This window comes from Leucopleurus acutus (genome assembly GCF_964270905.1).
Source record: "Leucopleurus acutus genome assembly, chromosome: 13".
Classification (NCBI taxonomy): domain Eukaryota; kingdom Metazoa; phylum Chordata; class Mammalia; order Artiodactyla; family Delphinidae; genus Leucopleurus; species Leucopleurus acutus.
In genome coordinates, this window is record NC_139155.1 from 38563992 (window position 1) to 38589045 (window position 25054).

General features: G+C 54.3%; 1 protein-coding gene across 26 annotated transcripts in view; it reads left to right on the plus strand.

Moving 5' to 3' along the window:
* CELF4 (CUGBP Elav-like family member 4) overlaps nt 1-25054 on the plus strand; it is a gene marked incomplete at its 5' end in the record, with an annotated part of 298894 nt that overhangs the window by 66606 nt on the left and 207234 nt on the right. For all 26 annotated transcript variants that reach the window (XM_082852748.1, XM_082852742.1, XM_082852749.1 and 23 more), the window contains one exon: nt 8207-8289. In XM_082852748.1, coding sequence (XP_082708874.1) covers nt 8207-8289 — 83 coding nt within the window. The remainder of the gene's footprint in view (nt 1-8206; nt 8290-25054) is intronic.

The window sequence follows — 25054 nt, forward strand, 5'->3', positions numbered from 1 at the left end:
TGAGGTCTGAGCCAATTAGGTCCCTGGGTCTGAACTTACTGGGCCCTGCCCAGTGCCCCCAGGAAGAGAAAGAGAGGGCTGGTCCCGTCCCCTGGGGCTTCCCAGTCTAGGTCTGGGGGTGTTCCCCCAGCCCCACGCCCATCTGTATCTTGTGGCCACCAAGGGCAGAAAGGCTGAGACCGTCACAGTGAGCCGGGTCCATTTCCCCACATCACACAACCAGCTTAACTCTGAGAAACTCTTGAAGTTGGAGTTCACCTGCAGCTCAAACTCCTCTGGAGTTTCTGGTGTAAAGAGAGTTGACGCAGGAGGGCAGTGCTGAGCCTGAAAGCAGGCTGTGGGCTGAGGGTGGGGTTTCAGCACTGGAGGGCCCTGAAGAAAGGAGCAGGCCAACAGCCCTGATTCACTGGCTGAGGGCACCATCCATCTCCCTCTCCTGCCGGCCGCCCCGTCATCCCCACCCACCAGGCCTCCTCAGAGGAAGATGGATGGCTCCTTCTACCTCTGCGGGCCTAAGCCGGAGGGCAGACATCCCATCCCAGACCCTCTCCACACACGGCTTCCCCTGAGGTCAGCCATCTCTCCCCAGCCTTGCATCTCACTGTCACCCAGCCAGGGCCAGAGTGGAGTTTAACAACTACTGCATTCAATGACGTCTGTTCCTGGGGATGGGGGGTGGGGGGAGGGGACCCTGGAGTTAGCAGCTCCTGTAGTAGAATATTTCCATGTGGGCAAACACACACCACCCAGAAGACACTGGGAAGGCCACCCTTGCCCACCCAGACCATGGGGGACAGAGGTAGACAAAGATGTGGAGACAAAGATGTGTGTCTTCTAACTGCCAAATGAGAGGGACCATTGCTAAGGGCTTTAAGAGATGTTGGGGTTGGTGTAGTCAAGGAAGACTTCCTGGAGGAGGGGATGCTTAGTCTCTCCTAGGACACGTGGGCTCAAAAGGAAGGAGGCATGGAAGAGGTAGCAGGGGAAAGGGTACTGTTCTGAGGCTTGGATTCCCCCGATGCAGGTGGAGAAGTAAGAGTCAGAGTCATGCTCCGTGGGTGAGCAATCATTGTCCTTCTCTTACGGAGAGAGGAGAACATCAGCAGAGAACTCCCCAGAGAAAGGGGGAGGGAGGGAGTATAGTCCAGGTAGAAAGGCCTGGAGGGACTGGAATGGCCAAGATGGGTCCTGGGGAGATTCTGGCAGAAGGGTCACCCCGTGGCCGGGCACAGGGAAAGAGAGGCAGAGACAGTGGCAGGGCCAGCCCCACGGTTTCTTTCTCTGCCTGTTACCAGGAGCTCACAGATTCTCAAGGCTCTCAGAGATTAGAAGAGGAGACGAGGCTTACCCCTGGGGCAAGCCATGAGCAGTGGTCAAGGGTACAGCCACATAGGAATCCACAGAAGGTGAGACCACAAGGCCGAGGTAGGCTCTTAGGGCCTCACTGAAGAGCAGGACCCAAGCAGTGGGTGTGGAGGAGGTGCAAACCTGGGGCAGGCCCAGAGGTGGGGGGACATTCCCAGAGGAAGAGCATATATGTGAAGAACTGCTCTGCAGCTGTCTCTCCCACACGAGGGAAGGGGGCATCTGCCCCAGAAGGCACTGGGGAGGCAACCCTCACCCACCCAGACCATCGGGGACAGAGGCTCGATGGCGGGACACACATAGCTTTGGAACACCAGCAACCCTCTTTCCAGGGAAACTGGAAGACATCCCCTCTCCCCCTCCCTCTATCCACCCACACACAGTCTGCCTTAATTTCTCTGCAGTGGGGCCCACCTCCGTTTTGTAAACCCTGGGATGAGGAATGATGCTCTGAGGGTGGGGTTTCAGGCCCCATGGCAGGTGGATGGGTGGAGATTCAGGGCAAAGAAAATGACTCCCAACAGGGAGCCTCTCCTTGACCCTTAGGTCTGGCTGATTGGTGGGTTTTCTGCTCCCTTCCTGTTCCCCACCCCCTCCCACACCCAGCTTCCTCTCACTTCCTCCAGGCCAGTCAAGTGCAGGGCCTGAGGATCTGATGTTTTATTAAAGTCCAGATCTTCCTATTCTAGGGCCACCTTCCTCTGGCTAATTCTGTAATTCAATTAGTAGGAAGCCAAGGCCCGGCCGGGGTGGGAGGAGGGCGCGCTTCGGAAGCCTTCCTTCCCATGATGATTACACCCCAGGCTTCAGCCCTGTTCAGAGCTGGGCAGGAAATTGTACTTCCTTCACTTCACAATGACAAGGGCCTTTTATCGCCACACACGGGGGCTTTGTAAATTACTGCCATCTCCGTGCAATTAATTCTGCCGCGCTGTGTTTTTTCCCTCGTGTGGGAGAGGGCACCCGCCCACCTTCTCAGGAATCAGCAGCGCCCCCTGCACCATCAGCCCAGGCTGCCCTTCTGGAGGAGGGTGTCTGCCACCCACCCACCTGCGCCCTAGCCGGCAACGCCCACTCTGCCTGCCTCCCCCAGCTGGCTTAACCTCCCCTGTCCCTACCCTTCTCCTCCTCCCTCTCCTTCTCTGCCCCCAGTGCTTCCTGATCTCTCTTCAGTGCCCCAAACCCCCAGTCGTGGTCCCCCCACCCTCTTCAGTTCCTTGGGCTAGAAGCTTCCGTTTCCATGAAGCTTCAGTTCCGTTTAGAAGACTCTGTCTCCACCCTTCACGGACCTGACAGTCTATTCAGAGACACAAGACATGAAAAGGATCAACAGAAGGATGGGTAAATAAGAACAGTGAGGGGCTTCCCTGGTGGCCCAGTGGTTGAGAGTCCGCCTGCCGATGCAGGGGACACGGGTTCGTGCCCCAGTCCGGGAAGATCCTACATGCAGCACTGTGGTGTGACTTTTCTGCAACTGTGACATTTCCCTGCCCCCACGCCCACCCCGATGATCTCCCAAGTCCGGCCCTGCTCCGCCAGGCTGCAATTCTATTCCACCAGGTCAGTGCTAGAAAGCGCTGACCCTGAGGCGGGGAGAGTCAGGTGATGAGCTGGTGCTGGGAGAACCATCCCAGACACTGGGACAGGACGGGGAAGGCGGGAGCTGAGGGGCGAGGCTGGACCTCACCCAGAGGTTCTCAAGTCACTTCTGCGCCTTTTCACCTCAGATCCCGCCATCAGCGCCACACAGCCGGTTGGGCCTCAGGAGACCTGGAGGGTGAGACAGGTGTGGGGGGAGGGTGGGCCTCTGTGCTCCATCATGGATTCTATCCCCCCCAGACAGCATCTTCTGGGATTCAGGGCCACAGGACCCAAATGAATACCATTTACAGCTTGCTGGGTGGAGAGAATCTACTTCAACTCCCAGAGCTCAGAGGAAGCTTTGAGGCAGGGCCATAGCAGGACCCACCCAGGATAATTTCCCTCATGAAGAACCTGCCAGGAAGCTAATGTCCAGTGATCTTCGTCCATGCCCTCAGAACGGGCTGTGGGTCCTGCATCCTGCCTGGCTCACCCATTTCCACCCACCCCATTTTCACTCCATCTTCCCCTCTTAGCAAAGTATTTTTGTTTTTTCTTTAGAGTTAATTATATAAATGATACATGATACATGCTGGGTCTAAATGTGTCAAACAAAACAAAAAGTGTTAAAGTCATGGGAGACATCACCTACCCCCCCCTTCCTCCCTCTTTTCAGCTTGATGGGACCCTTGTAGACCTTGTGCTATGGTGTAGGCACAAATTTGGGTGCATATGGGAGCCGGGGAGCTGTCTCTGTATATACACGGCACCTGCTACTTTGCAACTTGCTTCTCCCATCTGACAGTGCGTCTTTCTGTGTTGGACATTTAGAACCATTTCATCTTTTTAATTGTTGTAGAGTATTCCACAGTTTAAACATAAAAACATTCTGGCACTGAGAAACCTTTAGATGGTTTTCCATTTTATTGCTATTCCCAACAGCTATGGTGGACCCATGTCTCCTCCTCTGTGAGCACAAGTATACAGGCAGGGTCAGGCTTGGGAAGGGAAGTGTTGGGCCTGAAGACAGGGAGAGATGTCTGTGCCACCAGCCCCATCCCCGGGAAGGGCGCTCCATTGTCAGACCTTCTCAAGCCTTCAGGTGCAGAGCCCGTACCACTCGCCCTGCCCACCCACCTCTGCTGCCTTGGATCGAATGTGGCTGCTCCCCGAGAGAACCCCATTTCCCAACTAGGCTGAGAGTTCCCAAGGGGCCTCACAGGGCGTGTCTCTGGGGACACCTCAGCTCCTTACAGGAGAGGGAGCCTGGCAGATTTAGTGACTGCCGAGCTGAGGCCCCCCTGCACCGCCCTCACAGCTCAGAGCCCCCTCCTCAACTCCTAGGAGAAGTACTGATGAGGACAGGAAGTCACAGTTAGTTCAGTGAGTGTCCAGTGGGCGAGGCTTGCGAGCGCTCTCTCCCCTGGCCACCCTGGGCGCCCACCTTGGCCCCCAACCAGGCCCGCTGCCCTCTGCAGCAACCTGTGAAGACAGACTCCCCTCCTGAAGCCCCCCATCCCTGCCAAGCTGCTGCTCCTTCAGGGTTCTGCCCCCAGCAAGGGAGCAGATGTGGTCCCTTCAAGCACACAGAGTCAGCTGTTGATAACTATGTACTGTGTCCGCCTTTTTTTTTTTTTTTTAAATATTTTATTTATTTATTTATTTATTTTTATTGTGGTACGCGGGCCTCTCACTGCTGTGGCGTCTCCCGTTGTGGAGCACAGGCTCCAGACACGCAGGCTCAGCAGCCATGGCTCAGGGGCCCAGCCACTCTGCGGCATGTGGGATCCTCCCAAACCGGGGCACGAACCCGTGTCCTCTGCATCAGCAGGCGGACTCTCAACCACTGCGCCACCAGGGAAGCCCCTGTGTCCGCCTTTTTAAAAGAGCCACAGTGAGACAGCTCTCTCAGAGTGGACTGTCAGACATGGCACTGGGCTGGCTGAAGAGATAGTTTGAGGAGGCCAGGTGGGTGGGCACCAGTTGGCCCCTGTGTAAGGCTGGTCCCTCCTCATGGAGACGTAGAGGGACAGGAGGTACTCTGCCTCTCTGACCCACCCCCCCATCCACAAGAGTGACTGTGTTTACACCGTGCTCTGTGATTAGAGAGCTCTGCAGAGGTGGTTAATGCTCATTGGCTAGTAAGTCTCCCCGCCAGCCTCTGAAGGGAGTTAGAGATGAGGAAACCGGGACTCAGAGAGAGGCATCAGTTAGCGACCCCTGGCTGAGTGCAGCTTCCTGTCTGGAACCACGCATCAGCCTTTGCAGGGGATGATCTGATGGGGGAGAGAGCAGGATGGTGACAGTAACCATACTGTCAAGCCCTGAGCAAATGGGCTCAAGGAGGCCTTGGGGACAAGAGCCCTCCCACCAGGGCAGCCTCTCAGCTCTCACCAGCAACCTCTGTCCTCCCACTCTGGAGTGTCCTCGGGGCCTTGATCAGCTCCCAGCACCACTGCCATGTCCCCGCACCTCCTGGCACCCCCAAAGTAGCCAAAGTGTTCGGGATTCAATGCTCTTGGCAAACATGTGTTGAGTTCCTGCCCCTTTCTGGGCACCAAGAACTAAGGAACAGAACAAAATCAAGTCCCGACCTCATCTGAGCCTGGGGAAACGCTAATTGAGGAACAAACACATAGTATTAACATGTCTGGGTGAGGGGTGCCAAAGAGAAGCACAAACAGGACGAGGGGTCAGAGAGCAGGCCTGCGTCCTGTGTGGGGGGTGGGAGGAGGTGCTGCGTTAAATGAGGCCATCGGGAGAGGCATCTCTGAGGAGGCCACGTGTGAGCGGAACCTCAAGGCAGTGAAGGGGCAGGCCGTGCAGACCGCAGGCCGAGCTCCTTCTGAGCAGAGGGAACCACCAGAGCCAAGGTCCGAGGGCAGAGTATGCCTGGCGGGGCAGCGAGGCTGGAATGAGTTGGGTGAGTGAGCAGGGGAGGAATGGAAGAAGTCAAGGGGTGCAGATGACAGCGGAAGTCACACAGGGCCTGGGGGTCCCTCAAAGATTCTGGTTCACAACACAGCTGTGAGCGCTCTCAAAAAAAACTGTGGCAGAAATGCCTGGAAGCTGGACAAACGCAACAGATTCTTTTTTTTTTCTTCCTTTCTGGAGTCCTTTCCTTGTTATCCTGGTCCATGGAAACAATGTGGTCATTTTCTCTCCTTCCTCCCTTCTCCTCCTCCCTCTCCAAACCTGCCCTGACCTTGTCCTGAGCTGGCTTGCACAGCGGCTGCCTCCCAGTTGCAGGCAGGCATGGGCGGAGGACAAGGCCAGTGAGGGGACAAGAGGAAAGAGGCCCTGGCAGAGGCAGGCAGCAGCACGAGGGACGACGTCATGGGGGCCTCTGATTGCTGTTCATTTTAGTCCCCCAGTGTCTCCATCAATAACCGTCTGCCACAACCAGGATGGAGGAGCGGGGAGGGGGGGAGGAGGGGTGATCTGGGGTCTGGATGGGGAGGCATGAGATGGAGTGGGACAGAGGCTCCTTGGCACTCATAGCTCCTCCCAGCCTGGGACAGAGTTGGAGGCAGGGAAGGCAGAGCGCCATGGGAGCTGAGAACAGTCTCCCAGCTTTCTCTCCCTGCTTCCTTCTGCCCGTCTCTACATCTCCCTCACACATACATTCCCTTCCATCTCCTCTCTGAAACTAGGAGAGGAAGGGAGGCAGGACCAAGTTTTACATTGGAAGGAGAGGAAGGGAGTTTTTATTGGGTGATGGAGGAGTTAGGAACTGCAGAGGATGCTGGGAGCACTCTTATGTCCAGGGAAATGAACAAGAGGCCAGAGCGAGCCTGGTGACAAGGCACCAGACTGGCACCAGAAGCCTACAAGCCTCATAAGAAGAGGGCCTGGGCTCCTGGACCTGTCACAGAAACTGGCTCAAGGGCACTCAGGAAATAGTTGATAAATGGCCAGGAGGATGACCACCGGGCCAGCTGTGGGCAGTCGAGAAGGGAGGTTGATTTAAGATGAACTAGACCAGTCAAGGTGGTCTGCCGGGAAGAAGTGGATCTTGATCAGATTCTTGAAAGATGGATGGGATTGGTAGATGTGAAAATGGGGAGAGAAGGCATACCAGGTGAGGAGACTGGAAAGGGGGAGGGCAAAGAAAGGGGGGCAGTGGTGAACACAGATGGTTGGGAGATCAGATCATGGGAGAGAGAATGAAACAAGGGAGAGAAAGAAGACAGTGAGCCAGAGGTGGTGGCCAGCGCCCAGGGTGCCTTCTCTGGGGCCATGGTGGCTTTAGGAAGTCTGAGGCCACTATGCCCCTCCAGATGCAAGCCTGCTGCAGGATGAAGTTGGCTTTTTGACTTTCCCTAAGACCCTAGGGCCACCCAAGCCACATAGCCACATCTGGAGGCAAAGGAAGAGGCCCTGACACTGAGCAGTTTGAGGGAACTCCCAAAAAGCCTCTCCCACCAACAAGTATTCTCTTTGCCTTGTCACCATGCCTGAAGGGCCAGCATTAAAAAGTCACCGCTTGAGTAAGACACAGTGTTCTGTAAAATCCAGATTCCCCGGTGAGGCACTGCAAGAGGAAAGCTGGACTGGACCTTGCAGACCACTGGATCAACCCTCTCGGTTAACACGTGAGGAGACTGAGGCAGGACAGGAGACTGCTGGAGTCACCCAGGGAATTAGAGGCAGAGCAAGAGTCTCCAAGCCCTGCAGGAGGGGTGTGAAGATATCACTGCAGATGTGACAACCGACTGGGGCAGGGGGCACATGGACAGCCCCATTCATTTTATTAGGACAGCCTGGCCTGGGGTCCTCCTTACAGATGGAGCCTTTGTTTGAAAGGTCGGGAGGGTCCCTGCATCATCCCTCCTAAGGGGCCAGAACAAGAGTTCACGATGGAGTGTAACTAGAGGTGCTGGGGTGAGGGGTGGAAGCTGCCCCTTCTGGGAGGTATTGGGGCTGGAGCTGAAACAGAACAACATCGGAGGGAGGCAGGCAGGCACCTGGCAGGCGGACAGGAAGAGACCCGCGGGGAGAGGGGGCGTGGCGGGGAGAAGATGCAGAGTGGGGAGACTTCACCGAAGGAGCAAAATAGAAAAGCAACGAGAGAGACGAAAAGCAGACACGGGAAAACGGCGAGGCAGGAAAGCTCGAGTAGAGCGCACGGGAGAGAAAGAGAGGTGGCGAGAGGGACCAAGAGCGGGGAGGGGCTGGAGACCGGAGGGCGGGCGGGAGGGCGCGTGGGCGGCCCGAGGGCGCCCCACTGACCCTTCTCGGCGCTTGCTTCCCTCCCCAGGCTGCGCTTTCCTCACCTACTGCGAGCGTGAGTCAGCGCTGAAGGCCCAGAGCGCGCTGCACGAGCAGAAGACTCTGCCCGGGGTAAGTGGCGCCCGCCGAGGCGCGAGCGACGGGCGCGCCGACAGGGGGCGACTTCGTGAGGCCGAGCCGCGGCGCAGCCGGCGGGGGGCTCGCGGGCCCCGGTGCGCGGCGCCGGCCTTCGCTCGGGAACTCGCGCGTCGCCCCTTGGGCCCCCAGAAGCCTCGAGGCGCGGGGCTGGGAAGCGGGCGCGTGGGCGCCGAGCTCAGACCTCGCCTGGCGGCCTGCGCACTCGGCCGTCCAGGCCCGACGGAATCCGGGCGGGGGACGAACTCGGCCGTGGCCACAAAGCTCGGGCGCGGCTCCTCCCCTGACCCACCGGGGCGCCGCCGATCGGTTTTCTCCTCCGAGCACTACCCGTTCGGGCAGCCCCGGGGTGGGGACGCGGGGTGCCCGGGGCCCTGAGATCCCGGAGCTGCCTCTATTGGGCCCGCCGGGCCGCCTGCCGCAAGGCTGCACGAACACCCACCGATCGACGTCGGACCCTCGCCGTTCCTGGGGTGGGGGCCGGGCCGGGCCGGGAGGGAGGGAGTGCCTACCGCCCGGGCTCGGCGCCGCGAGTGAGATCACCGCGGTTTATTTAAGGAGCCAGCCCTCGTCTTTGATAAACTATCGTGCCTCAGCCCTGGTTTATAGCTTCTGTGCGGGGGAGAAGAGAATTATTTATGGCCCCCCTAACTGGGTGTGATATCAGCCGTGGCTATTATCGAAGCTAGTTCATCACCATAAAATAAGAAGTGTTCCCCGGGTCAAGGGTCTGCGCGGTCTCTCCTGTGGGTTCAGAGAGATGGGGCGGGGGATGCGGAAGGAGGGGGAGATATGCAGCTCACCGAGTATCTAAAGATAAATGGAAAGATGTGAGTGTTTGTGGGCATAGTTTAAAGAATTTTAAAATGTACCGTGTTGAAGCTTATACAATGGACACTGCAGGGAAGCACATGTGTTCTGTATATATGCTCACCAATATTTACACATGCATGTTTACATTCTTACCAAGCAAATCGTATGTAAACACACGTTTCCATTTCTGCCCCACAGCGGGAAAAGTTAACCAGGTAGACAGAGGGAAAGCGCAACCTGGGGCGGGAGCAGTCTTCCTTTGCATCAGAGATCCTTCTTTACCCGTTTAGGGGTGGGGAGGGCCTTCCTTCCACTAAGATAGCCTTTGTATTGTATTTTGGTATTTGTGATTGCGAAGCACGAGGCTGAGTCATCTTAATAACACACCCGCGGATGCAAATGTATGGAAATCGTGCACCGCACAGGTTTTTGTGTGGAACCCAGCTCTGGCAAGGTGGCCATTCCCCAGTTGGTTTTTCAGTGGCGCAGCTACGTGCACATATATTATAGTAATTACTTTCTGGGTGCCCTCTGTAAGATGGCAGAAATACGCTCCACATCACCCCATGTTATGTGTGAAGCATAAAGCCATATTGTAAGAAAATCAAAGGCTTCTGAGAAAGGTTTGTGCTGATTAATAAAGTGTTTGTGGTACTTTGTTTTGGGGGAGATTGTGATAGATATTTTAGAGCCACCCCAGTGGAATAGAAAATACCACATTGTTATGGGAGGTCCTTCATCAGCTTGAGAGAGATTGCTGGGGAGTTTTGTGATGGCTAAAAGCCTGGAATTAGATGGGGAAACCGACAGAGAAGGTGGGAGGGGGAGGCTTGGGATTTTGAAGGGGGAGAGACTGGGGACTTGGGAGAATTTCAGTAGCAAGTGTGGATTGTTCAGGATCTAACATTAACTTGTGGTTGTTTATTTTACATATAATAGAATAGCTAAATGATGGAGTGTATTAGTTCTTTAATAATTTATAGAAATACTTTGATGTTGCAGTAATTACATTAAAGGTCACATATCAAAGGTAATTTGGTTGAGCAGCTGTGATGGTTTCTCAGAAGCAATCAATACCACTGTCCGTGGTGCTGATTTCACCAAGGGGCCTGCCAGATTAAAGAAGGCTTATTACCAGGCAGAAAGGCCCAGGGGAAATCAGGAGCATGTTGGAGCGACGCGCCAGCCCCCCTTCCACCAATAATTAACATTGTTCCCCATAATCTGTGCTAATCCTTCATACTGGGAGATCCAGTGGCATTTTTCTGAAACCACAAAGACAAGTTGGGCAAGTCTGGGAGAAAGGACAAAAAAAAACCAAACCAACCATGAATGTATGTTGGGAGGTGGGAGGGGTGAGGAGAGAGGCCAACAATGGAACTAAAACATAGCCTAGAGTCCCCTTGCGGTGCTTGGAACACTGTCCTTTCTTCAGAGGCCTCACGGGGAGACTCATGGCCTCAAAGACCTCATCACAATTCTCAGGGCAGGCACAGCCCACAGGGGGAGGGACAGGGAGAAAAGACAGGATTGCAGCTCCAACTTCCCAGGGCACATTGTCCCCCAAAAAACTCACATGGAGATTAATGAAAAACAAAATGACCAGATTTTAAAGTGGAGTCATCTGGATTCCAGAAAGCAGAACTGGTGTTACTATTGTTGGTTGGTTCTCTCCTTTGAGATCAGAGAAAGTGAGACGCAAATGCTGGGAAGTGGCCCAAGCAGAATGCTCCACCCAGCTGTATAATGCGTGTTCCCACCAGCTGAGGCAGTGCTCACAGCTGCCTCCTTGGTCAGGGGGCAGAGGGAGACTTCTTCTTTCCTGGGGTGACCACACTAGGTGCCCTGGTGAGCGCACTCTATGTCTAAGAAAAAAATTGAAAAAAAGAACCTGGAAACTGGTAACCTCAACAATTTAGGCACTTTTCCAGACTTCAAAATCCATTAAAATCAATCCATTAAAATTAGCCCTCCACTTTCTCACTGACAAGAGAAAGAGGGGAGAAGACGGTGCAGGCAGCCCACTCTGTTTCCCAGCAACTTACAGAGTCAGCATCCTGTTGCCAACAAGGAACACGATCCCATTGTTGTCATGTGTGCGCACATACGTGCACACACTGCCACCATCAAAAACAGTAACAAAACAACAGAGCCAGAACTAGAGACACTGCTCCCACGTGTCCCCACTTAGGGACTGGGAAGGGGAGCTGACATTTCTCTTGGGATAAGTGGAAGCTCAGAAACCAGATCACAGTGGCTGTTTTTACAAGTCAGAGGTCAGTGTCCCTCGGAACCAGCCTAACCGAAGTCTCTCAGATGGCTGACGGAGTCATCCCTGGACCAGTGTTACAGATGGATTATTGTTTTTTAATTTGACACGCCTTCAGTAGAATGAGATCACTAAACCACAAAGCCTCATCAGGGTCGCTTCGAGCAGGGTCTTCTGCCGGCATCTAGGCAGAGTGATTCCGCTTTTCTAAACTCACCATCTCCCCCTCACACTCTCAATCTCACTCTCTCTCCTGGCCCCTCGCCCTCTCCAGCCCACCTTCTTCCATTCCCAATGTTTGTTCCATCATTTATAGGGTTAAGTCAACATGGTTTCTCAATTCATCAACAAGAATTTCCTGAGTCTGTGCTGGGCACTGTGATAGGCATCCAGGAAGACACAGAGATAAGAAAAATGCCTCACCACCCCCTCTTGGAGCTGTCCATCAAATTGGAGACAGAAGTCACACACACATCAATGATACAAGACAGCACGTTATCATAAAATGGGTAGAGTAGAAAACAGTTCAGTGATAACAGTTAATATTTATTAAGCACTCACTATCTGACAGGCGTGATGCAAGCACGTTACCCCATTTTATCTTCACAACCACCCTATAAGGAAGATGTCATGAGTATCCCTCACACGTGAAGAGACCCGGGATTAGAGAGATTAAGCAACTTGCTCAAGGTGACACAATTAATAATGGCCAAGCCAAGACCAGCACCTGATCTGCTACCAAAATCCACCTCTTCTTTCTAGGGCCACCAGTTGCTTTAGAGGGGACCTGGATAACTATGGGGTGTAGGAGTTGCTCAAAAGTGTGTTCAGGGGCTTCCCCGGTGGCTCAGTGGTTGGGAGTCCGCCTGCCGATGCAGGGGACGCGGGTTCGTGCCCCGGTCCGGGTAGATCCCACATGCCGCGGAGCGGCTGGACCCGTGAGCCATGGCCGCTGAGCCTGCGCGTCCGGAGCCTGTGCTCCGCAACGGAAGAGGCCACAGCAGTGAGAGGCCCACGTACCGCAAAAAAAAAAAAAAAAAAAAAAAGTGTGTTCAGGACATGGGCAAGGTGGGAATAGAGAGCTGGGAGGACGATGGGTGTGTCAGATGAGAGCGCTGGTCTAAGAACTAGCCTAGAACACAAGGCACGCGTGACAGGTCAGGAGCCGTGAGCTAGGCAGGAGAGGTCCACTTGGAGAGCCCCCTGGGGTCTGTCTGAGTGTGCACGGGAGGCCTATTGGAAGAATCCTGTTCCTTAAAATAGGCCCCTGCTGCTTAGTCCCAGCTCCCCCTGCCTTTGGGACTTTTCAGGGAATTGTCTTCCAGGAAGAGCCCAAGAGACTCCAATCAGAGAAAACCAGGCTACGTGGCCAGCAGTGGCCAGCACTTTGCTCCTGGGGCAGCAGAAAAGTCTCCTCACCAGGGCTGCCGAGGGGGGAAGAGGTGGGTCCAGTTAGCGGGAGGCCTGAAAGCGGGGAGGGGAGAGAGCTGGCAGGGGGAGAGTGGGAGCTGTATCTGCTTGGTAAACATTAAAGTTCCAATTCACTAGTTAAAGATTGGCTTTTGTGCCCTCACTCCGGCAACCTGAGAATACAAAGCAAACGCACACAGTCCTCCATGGCTGTCTCCCACCCGCACCCCTCGCTCGGTTCAGCCTGGTAGACAAGCAGCATCGCTGCCATCACACCTCCCGACTAAAGGTCCCCACCACTCGGGACACGTCATTTCCATGGAAATTCAATGTGACCTTCTTTGAGTTTACCAGGAAATATGTTAAAATGAAAAATTAAAAAAAAAAACAAAAAAAACAACTCAGTTGGATTTCTAGCACTGCTGTCTCAGGATGTTCTCCTTTCTCCCCCTGCCTCCCATTTTCATTTTCTTAAGTCCCACCTTCTCTTCCTTTCCTTCTCCTCTTTTCTCTTTATGCCTGTTTCCTCCTCTCTTCTCTCCCTCTGGTCACTTTCCTCTTCCTCTTTTCCCCTCTCACTTCCCATCCTTTCTTCTTTATCCTTCTCACTTGCCTCTCCCGTCCCTCTCCTCTCCTCCTCCTTCCCTCACACTCTCCCTTTCTCTCCTTCTGCCCACCCCACCTCTACCTTGACACCCACTGGAGGCTCTCGTGGGACCGCCACCAGCTTTACTGGGACTTCCCTGCTGAGGCCCATCTCCCTCCTGACAGCCCCACCATGGAAGGAGCCATCTAATTTTATGTACAACTGTAAAGATGAATGATAAGTAGAAAGGATGCAGGCAAGAACAAGATGAATAAATTATAAAGGGCAAATGATGACAAGACAGGGGTCCCCAGAGACACTGATATGATAACAGAAACTAAAGATGAATTTATGATGGATGTAGTTAGCATGTGGAGGCTGTTAATTCTTCAGGGTAGTTTTACAACTTCTAGTGATTGGCACAACCAAAGCGTTTTGTTTTAGAGATGTGATGCATTTCCACCTGTCTGTCCAGTAGGCACAGTGTTGGTTTTTGTCTCTGTGCGGTGAGTTGGGTCCCATCAGCACATGTCTCTGCTTCAGATGGTGGGGCCACAAGCCAGATCCCTGCGTAACTCCAGCTTCCTGGTCCTGTGGCCCTTCTTCCTGAGCGCATTGGTTGGAGGGCTGCTGTAACAAAGTCCCACAAACTGGTTGGCTTAAACAACAGAAATGTTTTGTCTCACAGCTCTGGCGCTAGAAGACCAAGATCAAGGTGTTAGCAGGGCTGGTTCCTTCTGAGGCCTGGGAGGGAGAATCTGTTGTGTGGCTCTCTCTTCGCTTCTGGTAGCCTCGGGCGTTCCTTGGCTGGTAGACGGTGTTCTTATGTCGTCACATTAACTTCCCTGTGTGCATGCCTGTTTCTGTGTCCAAATTTCCCCTTTTGATAAAGACATCAGTCATGTGGGATTAGGGCCCAGCCTAATGCCCTCATCTTAACTGGATTACACCTGCAAAGACCCTGTTTCAAATAAGGTCACATTCCCAGGTACCTTGGGTTCGGTCTTTAATATCTTTTGGGGGGAGGGGAGGACCCAATTCAACCCGTAACATGAAAAATGGGCAGCCCTATGGCTCTTCCATGGCAGGGAGAGAAAGGGCTTCAACAGTGTTTGAGTCACTGGAAAGGGTGAGGGGAGTCCCACTAGCCCTTCCTCTGCATCTCCTCCCCTGTCCTCGTGTTCTTTTCTTTCTCTCTTGGGGAAATGAATGACATATCTTCCCTCTTTCCCCATATTCTCTAAAGAGAGTTATTCATCTGTCCTTTTAGGGCTTTGGGTCTTAGAGAACACTTTTGCCCCCCAGGGGACATTTGGACACTGTCTGGAGATGCTACTGGCATCTACTGTCTGGAGATGCTACTGGCATCTAGTAGGTAGAGGTTAGGATGCTTCTAAACATCCTACAATGCACAGGACAGCTCCACAACAAAGAAGTGTCTGGCCCCAAATGTCAGTAGTGCCCAGGAGCCTGTGCTGGGACCGAGGGCAGATGGAAAACTCCGCACAGTGAGGCCATGGGGTGGAGCTTCCCTCTCACTTCCCCACTGCTTCTCATTCGCCTGGGGGACAAGCCCCAGGGGTCCTTAGAGTATCAGAGGTGGGAGCGTTTGTCAAGGGGCACACACTCAAACGGTGTAAGCACAGAGGGAACCGTGGGCAGCAGGAGAGGGCAAAGTCCCCTTCCAGGCTTAGAGATCATTTCTTCTTGGCCATTCACACACTCCTATCTGCAGGAGGCCTAGTTTCAGCACCAACTTCTAGCTCAGTTTTCTCATTTTACCCACAGGGAATCTGTGATCCGAGGGAAATGAGTTGAAGTTCGCTTGTGACAGAGCTGGGACCAGAACCCAGGCCTCCACAGCCCACCCACATGTGGGGTTTCTCCAGCCTCTCCCTTTGGAGGAGTCCCCATCCTGACAGGAAGCAGGCCTGGCAGGAATGCGTCCCACCAAGCAGCCCCTCACCCCCTGCCCCAGACCACGCCACAGGCTGCGGCTGAGCGCACGTGGACCCCTCCCGGCTCTCCCAGCAGGAGGGAACACTGGGTTCCAGGAGAGAAGGCAGAAATGCTTTAAATCCGGACTCCAGGTGCCAGACGAGCTACATTAGCATCCGAGGCGCGCTCAGCTCTTGTCTCTCCTCTTCACACCGGTCCTTAGTCCCATCTCGCTCTGCTTCCATGGAGAGAGTCTTCACTCCCCTTCCCCCTTCCCACAGAAACGTCTTGAAGCCCTCCTCCCACCGGGGCTGTGCCCTGTGTCCTAAGTTGTGCTCTCTTCTCTTCCCTGCCCCTTCCCACACTCGCCTGAGTGCGGAGGTGTCCCCATTTTTCTGGCGAGTGACGCTCACACCTTCTCTGTGGCCTCCATGACAGAACCCAGGACCAGCCGTGGCCTGTGCAAGACACCCTCACCGATTTGTCTCAAGGACCCAGAGAGCCTTATGTCCACAGCCACCATCTCTAACTTGGAGGGATAAATAAGAGGCCATGTGAGGTGATGGTCAGAGCCTGGGCTGGAGTCAGGGAACCTGGGCACCAGGTCCCACCTGCCCCCAAACAAACCAGGTACTTTGGGCAAAGCGCTCAGCTCAGAGCCTCCCTGAGCCTCCACCTCCTGGACTGTGGAAGGAGGCGGTGGGCCAGATTGCCTCCGGAGCCCCTTCTAGCTCTGACATTCTTTAAAATTCTAAGAATAATAGACTTGGCATTACTCACATTACTCACATTACTGAAGAAGACAGGGAGAGGAGGGGAGAGTGGGAGGGTGAGGAAGATAAGTGTCTCCTGGCCTCCACGGCCCAACTCCATTTGTGACAAGTATAATTAATAAAGCTCTCATCTCTCCCTGATGCAGACCAGCCCAACTGCCCGCCCCTGAGGGCCGGCTCCAGGACAGGGCTTCAGGGAAGGGCTGGAGCTCCACCTCCCCCTGTCTCCATCCTTGCCCCTGGGCCCCAAGCCTTCCTCCTGCCCTCTGCTTAAGTGTCTTTTTAAAGAAACAAGGCAGACATTTCCCAGCTTTCTCCAGCACTTGCCCGGGCACAGTTGGGACCATGATTGGCATCACCCAGATCAAAAGCAGCAGCATTTACAGATTACCTGCCCCATGCAGGATTCTTGTGAGGAGGTAGGGTGCCTGGCATCAGACAAAAATGAGTGAGACATAGCCCGTTGCTGAAGGTTTGGGAGGCAAGTGTGAAGACAGCTCTCGATCCAGAAAATAACTTTAGGTGCCAAAAACTGGTAGTGATGGCAAGTGCCCAGGAATTCAGCTGAGAGAGACCTCAGGGCACAGCCCAGGGTGTCCTGGGGGAGCCCAGCCCACCCCACCGCAGGCTGCTTCCAGGCTTCTCCCCCTCGACATGCTTCCTAGGCTGGCCGAGGTTATCATGGCGACACAAAGATCTGACCGCCTGGAAACTCCTCAGGTTCCGGACACCCGAGGGACTCGGCTGGGTGCACACTCCCTCCCCCAGTGGCCACACATCCACGCAGCTCTCACCCAAGTACGTCGCCTTCCTTCAGCCTCCTCTCCTTTCCGTGTCATTCCCTCTGCCCAGAGAGCTTCTCTTCATCCTTGGAGGCTCGAGTCCGACTCCGCTTTCTCCGTACCGTCTCTCTGGCTCTCAGAGGGCTTTCCGACGCCCCGTGGCACCCGGTGCAGCTCGTTGATTCCACACTGCTCCGTTAACTCTACTTTTCAGCTCTCAGAGTCCCCACCCCCAGTGCTTCCTGTACCTTCTCCTTTGCCCAGAGCTGATTCAGGGCAGAGCTCTTTCTGCCCCTTGACCTCGCCAGCCTTGGCATCACCCAGTGGCGTCCCAGCAGATCCATTCTCAGGGCTCCTCTTCCATCCACATCACCCCTCTGCCCCCTGGAAAGTATTCAGCTGAGCTCACCCTGCGGGGTTGCACTTGGAAAGACAGGAAGGTCTCCCTTTGTGGTCGTGGGCACTTGGAGGAAATGCTGTGTGGAAGGCGCTTTGGCCTGGGCAGTGGCAGCTGGCACGGGCGTGAGTGCCTGGGCGGCGGTGACAGGAGTGAAGCGGCTTCCCAGGCGGCCTCGGTGGACGCGCCCTAGTGGGTCCACGTGAGGCTGTTTGAGAGTTTGCTGACCTTTCGCCAGAGCACGAGGCAGGGAAGCAGGCTGTCTGTGTGAACTCCTGCTCTGGGATGGATGTGTTTTAGGACTGGCAGGGTTTCTTCTAGAGAGTGTGTACGTGGGCTAGGCGAGCAGAGAGCCAGGCATCTGTGTTGTGGGCCTGCATCGTTCCAGAACGGTGGGCTGCCAAGTCCCACCAAAGATGGGCAACCCTGGGGGATGATGGCAGAAAGCAGTGTGTTTTTTTTTGTTCTTCACATCTTCATGAAAATAGTTGTAAAGAGAAAAGGGCTGGAGTTCAGGGCCCCAGTTTACTGTGGCTCCAGTGTGTTTTGATCGAAGGTATTTGTAGTATGGTCTCGACGTGACCACCAGGGGGCGCCAGGCAGGTGGCCTCCTCTCGCGGTGGCTGAGAGGGGACGAGGCAAGTGTGAGCGTGTGGTGCCCAACTCTTGTGCCCAACGGACCGCTCGTACCATCCTTCAGAGCACTTACCGTCTGCGGGGACGACACCAACCTGCTGGATGACTTGGGACAAGCCTCATGACCTTTCTGGGCCTGTTTCCTAATTCCATAGTGAAGATCTTATGTGTAGGCTAGATTGTTATCAATCCAGGGATTATTATTATGAATGACAAACAGTGACGTGAGTGCGGTTGACCTCTGGGTCCTTTGCTACAGTTACGTCCAGTGGCTCCTACTTCATTCATGAAATAGTAACAGGACAATAAAAATAGAAAATGGTCAGAGATGTGATTTACTCTTAAGTCTCATTACGTTTCAGAAAAGGGAAGGACTGTGAGTGGATTGACCATAAAGGACCCGGGGGGGGGGGGGGCGGGCGGGGAGACAGATCCAGGTGTGTGGCAGGGAGAGGTAATTGGAAAGATAGTAAAGAGAGCAGACTTTAGGGAGCCAGGAAAGTCTGAATTTTCCTCCTGGAGTTAGGGATGAAGTGGGGGGATTGTGGTGGGAGAAGGCACTGCTGCCCTTCAGAACATCCAGCCTGTACAGCCTGCCGGCCCTGGTCAACTCCAGGCAAATGAGTCCCGGACATACGGCTCACTCTGGGCATGGTTTGGGCACCAGCAATCCCCAGCTTCCCTCTTCCCTGGGAAGGTCTTGCCTCCCCCTGCCCACACACCCCAGTCCTCCCAGAGCCTCAGGACTTAGCTCCAAGCCCCCATCTTCATCTCGGAAGCTCTCCCAGGCAGCTGTAACCCACAGTGCCCCCCTCCTTGGTCTGAGCATTGGCCTTCCCTTGGTCTGAGCAAGAGGTCTAACCCCTGGCTGAGTATGCACCTGGGCCCAGGGCATCAGCATCACCAGCTGCCTGTTAGAAGTGCAGTCTTAAGCCCCACCCAGAGCATCTGAGCCACGTCACACAGACTGTGCTCTACCGCATCTTAACAAGATCTCTAGGAGAAACATGTGCACAAAAAAGTTTGGTGACCACTGGCCTAACTTTAGGCTCTGAAAGGTACTTAGGTTGAGTATTCCCAGAAGCAGACTTCAGAAAAGCATTAGTGTGCAAGTGTCTCTTGGTGACCCCAGAAACACGAATAGGAAGTGAAGAAGGGCCACAGGGTGACAGCTGCCGTTCACCGAGGACTCACTATGGCCAGACACTTCACAAGTATTCTCTCATTTATTTGTCAGAACAGCATCACAGGGGTGCTCTCAAGTGAGCGTTACCAGCATGACTTTGTGGATGAGGAGACGGAGGGGAGGGGGCTCGCTCACTGAGGAGCGGTCTGGCTCCAGGGCCCCCTCTCCTTCCACCACATCCTGTGGAGCTAACCCTGTGGAAAACCCAAGCTTCACAAGGGCAGGAATGGTGTCACCTTCCTCTGTTCCTGTCACCCCAAGGTCAAGGCCACGCTCCTCCCATAGGAGAATCTGGCGTGATTGCTAGACCCCCAGGGGACCACGTGAGGCAGGGCAGTGCCCCCATAGGTGTCACCACACGCCAAACCTGACTTTGGATTGGAGAAGTCTTGTTCTGAATGAGAAGCAGGGTCGAATTCCAGCCCCAGTTCTGCCTGGAGCCTGACTATGTGCCCTTGGGGAACCACTTAAACTCTCTGAACCTCAGTTTCAGTGACTACCCTGTCAGTTAGAAATACGTTTGGCTACAGTGGTTTCAACAATTGGAGCTTTGGATTTTTGCATATCACGGAGTCTGGGGTCTGGTGTTGGCTTGGCAGCGTAACAATGTCAGCATCCGAGTCTCTTTCCTCATGGTTATAAAGTGGCTGCCCTAGCTCCATGCATCATACCCACAGTCAAGCAGAGTAAGTCCAGCTGTGTCTGTCCATTTTATTAGGAATGCAAAAGATTTCTCATAGGCACCTCCCCAGTAGAATTCTGCGTGGGTCTCATTAACCAGAACTCCCTGACCACCCTAGCTGCAAGGGAGGCCGAGACAGGGGATATCTGGCCAAGGATGAGGTATATATCTGCCATGATCAAAACTGTGCTTTGGTCAGTGAGGGGGAAGAGGAGCTGGATAATGGGTTGGAGCCAAGAGAGTCGCCCCTATTAGCCTCCTAGAGATGGGTGTGGGGTCACAGAGGAGCAAGCTGGGCAGAGCAGCAGCCCCCACCCCACACACCTGCAGTGTTTGCCTTCACCTCAGATCATGACCCGATGCTTATGTGAGGAGGCTGGTTGGGAAGGAGTTGTTCAGAAAGAGTGTGTTCTAAGAGCTGCTTCTTCAACACAGCACTGCTAACTCAGCATGTTCATCCAACTCTGACATGGTTTCTAATTCCATGAAATTCTTCACGGGGGATGAAGATTTCAGCCCCTTAGGTATCATATTTTTATCTTCTACATCTTTCTTGAACTTGTATCCTTCTGTGCCTAGGTATGTGGCTTAAACGTCAAAGAGTCAAAGGCCGCTGTGCCACCCGACAGCTGTCCCCATGTCACAGGCATTCCATGGTCACATCTCCACACTCACTTTGTGGCCTGGTGGGTGCACACCTTCTGAAAATGGCCCCACCGGTTTTCCAGGTGACAAGTCGACTTTGCAGAAACGGAAGCAGCAGTACTTCTGGCCTGTTTTGGGGGGTGTGGAGTGAGGCACATGTGCTCTATGCCAAGCCTGCCTGAGGAGGGGAGAATTTGCCCTCGTGATTAACTTCAACTGGGCTGCGCTGAGAGTAGGGAGGGAAGGGGCCAGAGACACCCCAGCTGGCCTGTGCGGCCCTCTGCTCCTCAGGCCCTCCATCGAGGCTCTGCCTGCAGCGGGAGAGAGTCCCACCCAGCCCTCCCCACCCCCCAGGGCATGGGCTGTCCCAAGAGGTAGTGAGCCTCCAGCTACAGAAGTGTTCAAGCCGGGTCTGAGTCACCGGGGGTGCGGGGAGGGGAAGGGAGAGCAGCTTGGCAGGTAATTCCCACACTGGACAAATCAATTCTAGGAGGTGAGCCAAGACCCAATGATTATCTCCGTGTTTCAGTTGTGTCTCCATCATAGATAACCCCACAGCGCGCCAGTGCCAACCCAGTCCTAAACCCACTGGCCCGCACTCCCAGCCTCCATCCAAGAGGAAGCCCACTCCAGCCCTCCCAATCTCTCCCTTCTCTGAGGACCCTCAGGACTTAGAGGCCAAACCCACCCCCTCACTGGGCAGGCTCAGGCCCCCAGTTCAGCCAACACAGCTCCACCACTCCGAGCTGTGGGACCTTTCCCAAATCACTTCACCTCTCTGTGCCTCGGTTTCCTCCTCTCGACCCTGGGATGCCAGTGGTGCCTTCATGCAGGGACTGATGCATGAGGTGAGGCCAGCGAAGCACGGAACACACTGTGCACACATGGGAACTAAGTGACGGTCTCTCCACCGCTGCTGCTGCAGCCATATTCCCCGCCCCACCCCCACCCTGCCGAGGAGCAGGTCTCCTGGCCCAGCCGCTTCTATCCGTCCCCACCCCTAAATGCCCTGGGCTGGAGGACGACTGGCCCGGGGTGCGCAGCAGCAAACCCTCCCAGCCGCACAGCTAACGCAGAGCCGGCCACATGGGGGACCGACATACCTCACTGAGGGGAAGCCAAGTGTGGGAGTTGCGGGAGCATCCCTGGAGACCGCTGGTCCTGTCCCTGCCAAGGCCTGGCTGTGCTTGAAGAGGGGGGTTCGAGATCACCCCTTCCTGTCCCTCAGCCCCCGAGAGGTGTTAGCTAAGTTTGCCCTGACGGTTTGCACAATCCCCACATGAGACTTACATACCTCCCTCTCCACACCCCGTTCACCAAGCCCCAGCCCTGGAAGCTGGGTGAGGGGAGCCCAGGAGATTTAAAACCCTAACCAGTGAGAGCAGAAACAGAATCGTGCCCTGGTACCCACACGGCTTAGCATGGTCCAGGAGGCCCTTCGAGGCAGGGCAGCCCAGGGATCTGAAATGAATATGCATTTGGCCTCTCCCAGCAGCTCTGACAGCTGGCATCTGACAGCTGGGGCCGGACCGCTCAGAGCCTGCGAGGAGGTTTTTCATTCAACTGGTAAGTGTTTCCTGAGCACCCACCAGGAGCCCGGCCCTGTGTTGGTGCTGCTTGGAAGGTGGGCACGAGGAGAGGTCAAGGACCCTGCTGTCCCTGGGGCTTTCCCTCCTGCAGAGGAGACTCGATGTACATGCCAACCAATTAGAGGACAATGGATTGAGACTTTGGGCTGAAATGTAGAGCCCTGAGTAATCAGGGAGCACTGCAAGGCCGTGTCTACTGAGCACTGCCATGAGCTGTGGTGCGCTGAGTACCAGGGCGCTGTCCTGGGAAGGACAGGCAGGATTTGGGTGGATGGAGAGTGGCTGGAGACAGCATTCCAATGAGGTGACGGCATATGCAAAGGAGGAGGGAGGGAGGGAGGCTGTGAGGGAGACTGCACTCCTGGAGTTCAGGGCGCTCAGAAAGAGGTTACACGTCTCGAGTTAGAGAAGCCTGGGGACCCCGGTGGGGAAGGCCTTAACATCCCACTGAGCAACTTGGTCTCTTTTCTTTGGAAACTTGGGAGCTATTGAAGCTTCCAGAGTAGGAGAGTGACAGCCTCAATCAGCAGAGCTGGCACAGTTCGGGCATGGGTTGGCAGAGGCTACTCTCTTGGTGTTGAGAAGGCCTTCTGGAGGAGGGTTGGGGGAAAATCGGCTCCCTCTGGATGCGGAAGTTGGTTCCGAACTTGGCTTCCTGCCACACCACCACTTGGAGGGCTTTTCCCACCTGGAGGAGAGTGCTGGAGAGGTCCTCAAACCACCTGGCTGCACATGAAAGTTTCTGAGACATTCAGATTTGTAACAAGTGCGAAGAATGATAGAGGTTCAGTCTCTCTCTCTCTCTCTCTCCCTCTCTCTGTCACACACACACACACACACACACACACACACACACACACACACACACACACACACAGAGGCAGGAGGTCAGGGTGGGGCCTACAAATCCACATGTTGCAAACGTTCCCCCAGCGATTTTAGTGCCCATGCAGCTCCGGGAGACCTGGGCACCCCCGTTCTCTGTCTGGCATTGTTGGAAAACCTTAATTCCTCCTCTCAGGATAGAGGAGTTTGATCCATGAATGGGACTCTTCTCCATCATTGTGTTTCTTTCCTGAGACCCAGAGAACCTCAGAAAAGTAGAAAAGGCAATGCCTTAGCGCTCCCCACCATTTTGCATGGGAGACACAGTAGCCCAAAGAGGGCACATGGCATGTGAAGGTCCATAGACATTGGGCACAGCTCTGTCCAGATGCTACATTTGGGTCCTTTCTCATTTGCAATACGGCCTTTATCTCAAAGAGACTCTGAGATTCACGGATCCAGTAAACTGGTCAACCCACCCCAATTCAGACGAGCTGGGGGGACACCCATTCCCATTAGCATCCATATGACAGGGTTGCTCAGTGCAGTTTTATGACTTTTGAATGGACAATCCAACAGTGCTTCCAAGTTAATGTCCTGCCAAGCCTGCTTTAATGAACAGATACAAAGTGTGTGTAATTAGCACAGCCATGGTGTGACAGTGGAAACTAGAGAGCCACTTGCAAATGCTGTCGGTCTCTTAGGTAGACAACATATTCCTACAGACAGTAATGCTGTCTACACTCTTTATTCGCTGATCAAGATGTGTTACGCCATAGATTTTGCAAAGACTGACTTCTAAAGTCCAAATTACCTTCCATTCTGACTTGGTGGGCTCGAAATTTACAAAGACTTCAACTAACTCCTTAAGTGTCAAGCATCTCACACAGAAGGAACTTTCAGTGGGTGGGTCACAACCCCTCCAGAAAGCCTCCCCTAATGGAGTGAACCCCCATTCTCTTTCACCCTCCTAGGGTGTCACTGGGGATTGTCCTGCATTATGAACTAGCAAAGTAGGCTAGATCCCACTGATGCCCCTCACTCCTCTCAGACCCCACGGAGCTTTGCCACTGTTCTGCGTGGTTTGGCCCACACCCTGCCCGGGTGTTCCGCAAACACTTCCAACCTTGTTAGATCACCAGGCATGAACCCGATCGGTCACCCGTCAGGCAGACCCGCTGTCTGGCCACTGTTCGAGCCTCCCTGCCTCCTGCCCACAGGTTCTGGGAAGGCAGTGTGTGTCATCTCCCTCTATTCTTATTAAACGACTTATCTGGGGGAACTTAATATTTTCTTTTAAGATAAACTGAGCTAATGCGATGTGTTTGTTTTAATTTGCGAGGTTAACTGATCTAATTATTTGTGGCGTTTAGTTAAATCCTTGTGCCTGGGCTGGCTGCAGGTGTGGGCTTTGAATCCTGCCAACAGGAAATCTCTTAAAAACGAGCTGATCTAACGCAGCGTGGTCTGCTGGTATGAGGGATTTTGTAATAATGCATGAATTTATTAACAGCCAAAGATAAATAGAGGATGTATTTACATTAAACAAATTCACAAGGAGCTGGCTGCTGCTTCCCTGCCCCCCTTCCAATGGAAGCACCCCCCAACTCATATCACTGTGCCATCAGTTGAGTCAAGCAACCTTGAGGGGCCCCGTGAAACCGCAAGTAGATACTCCACCATAATGACACTAACTGGGGAGCTGGCCTGGCAGGGGTTACAGACCTGGAGTTTTAGTTGACCCCGAGAGAGGAGCCACTGGTGTTGCCCAGATCCCTAAGAGCCGTCACAGTCTTGCCAGGTGAATAGGTCCCTCTCCCTAAGGTAGGAAAGTGATGTCCCATTGTCTCTGGGCTGGGAGGGTGGTCCTGGAAATCTGTGTTTGGGGCTGAGAGCTACACCTCCCAAGGGGAGTGTGTCCAGGGAGGATGACAAAGGAAGGAGAAGGAAATCCTTCCACCTGAAGCTAGTTGATTGGCTGGTGACAAGCAGCCCGAAGGTGAGAGGCAGCCCACTATGCACAGGGTGTGTCATGAGGAGCTCCCGGCTTCCCAACCCAACCTCTGCCCTGACCCACCAGGAGCTGCCCCACCCCCTGCGTGGGGCTCCAGAGACCTCTCAGAGTCTGGGCTGGATGCCAACACCGTCCAAAGAGAGTGGAATTCTAACTCCAGAAATTCCACGTTGCTCGAAAATACCGCTAGCCGGTA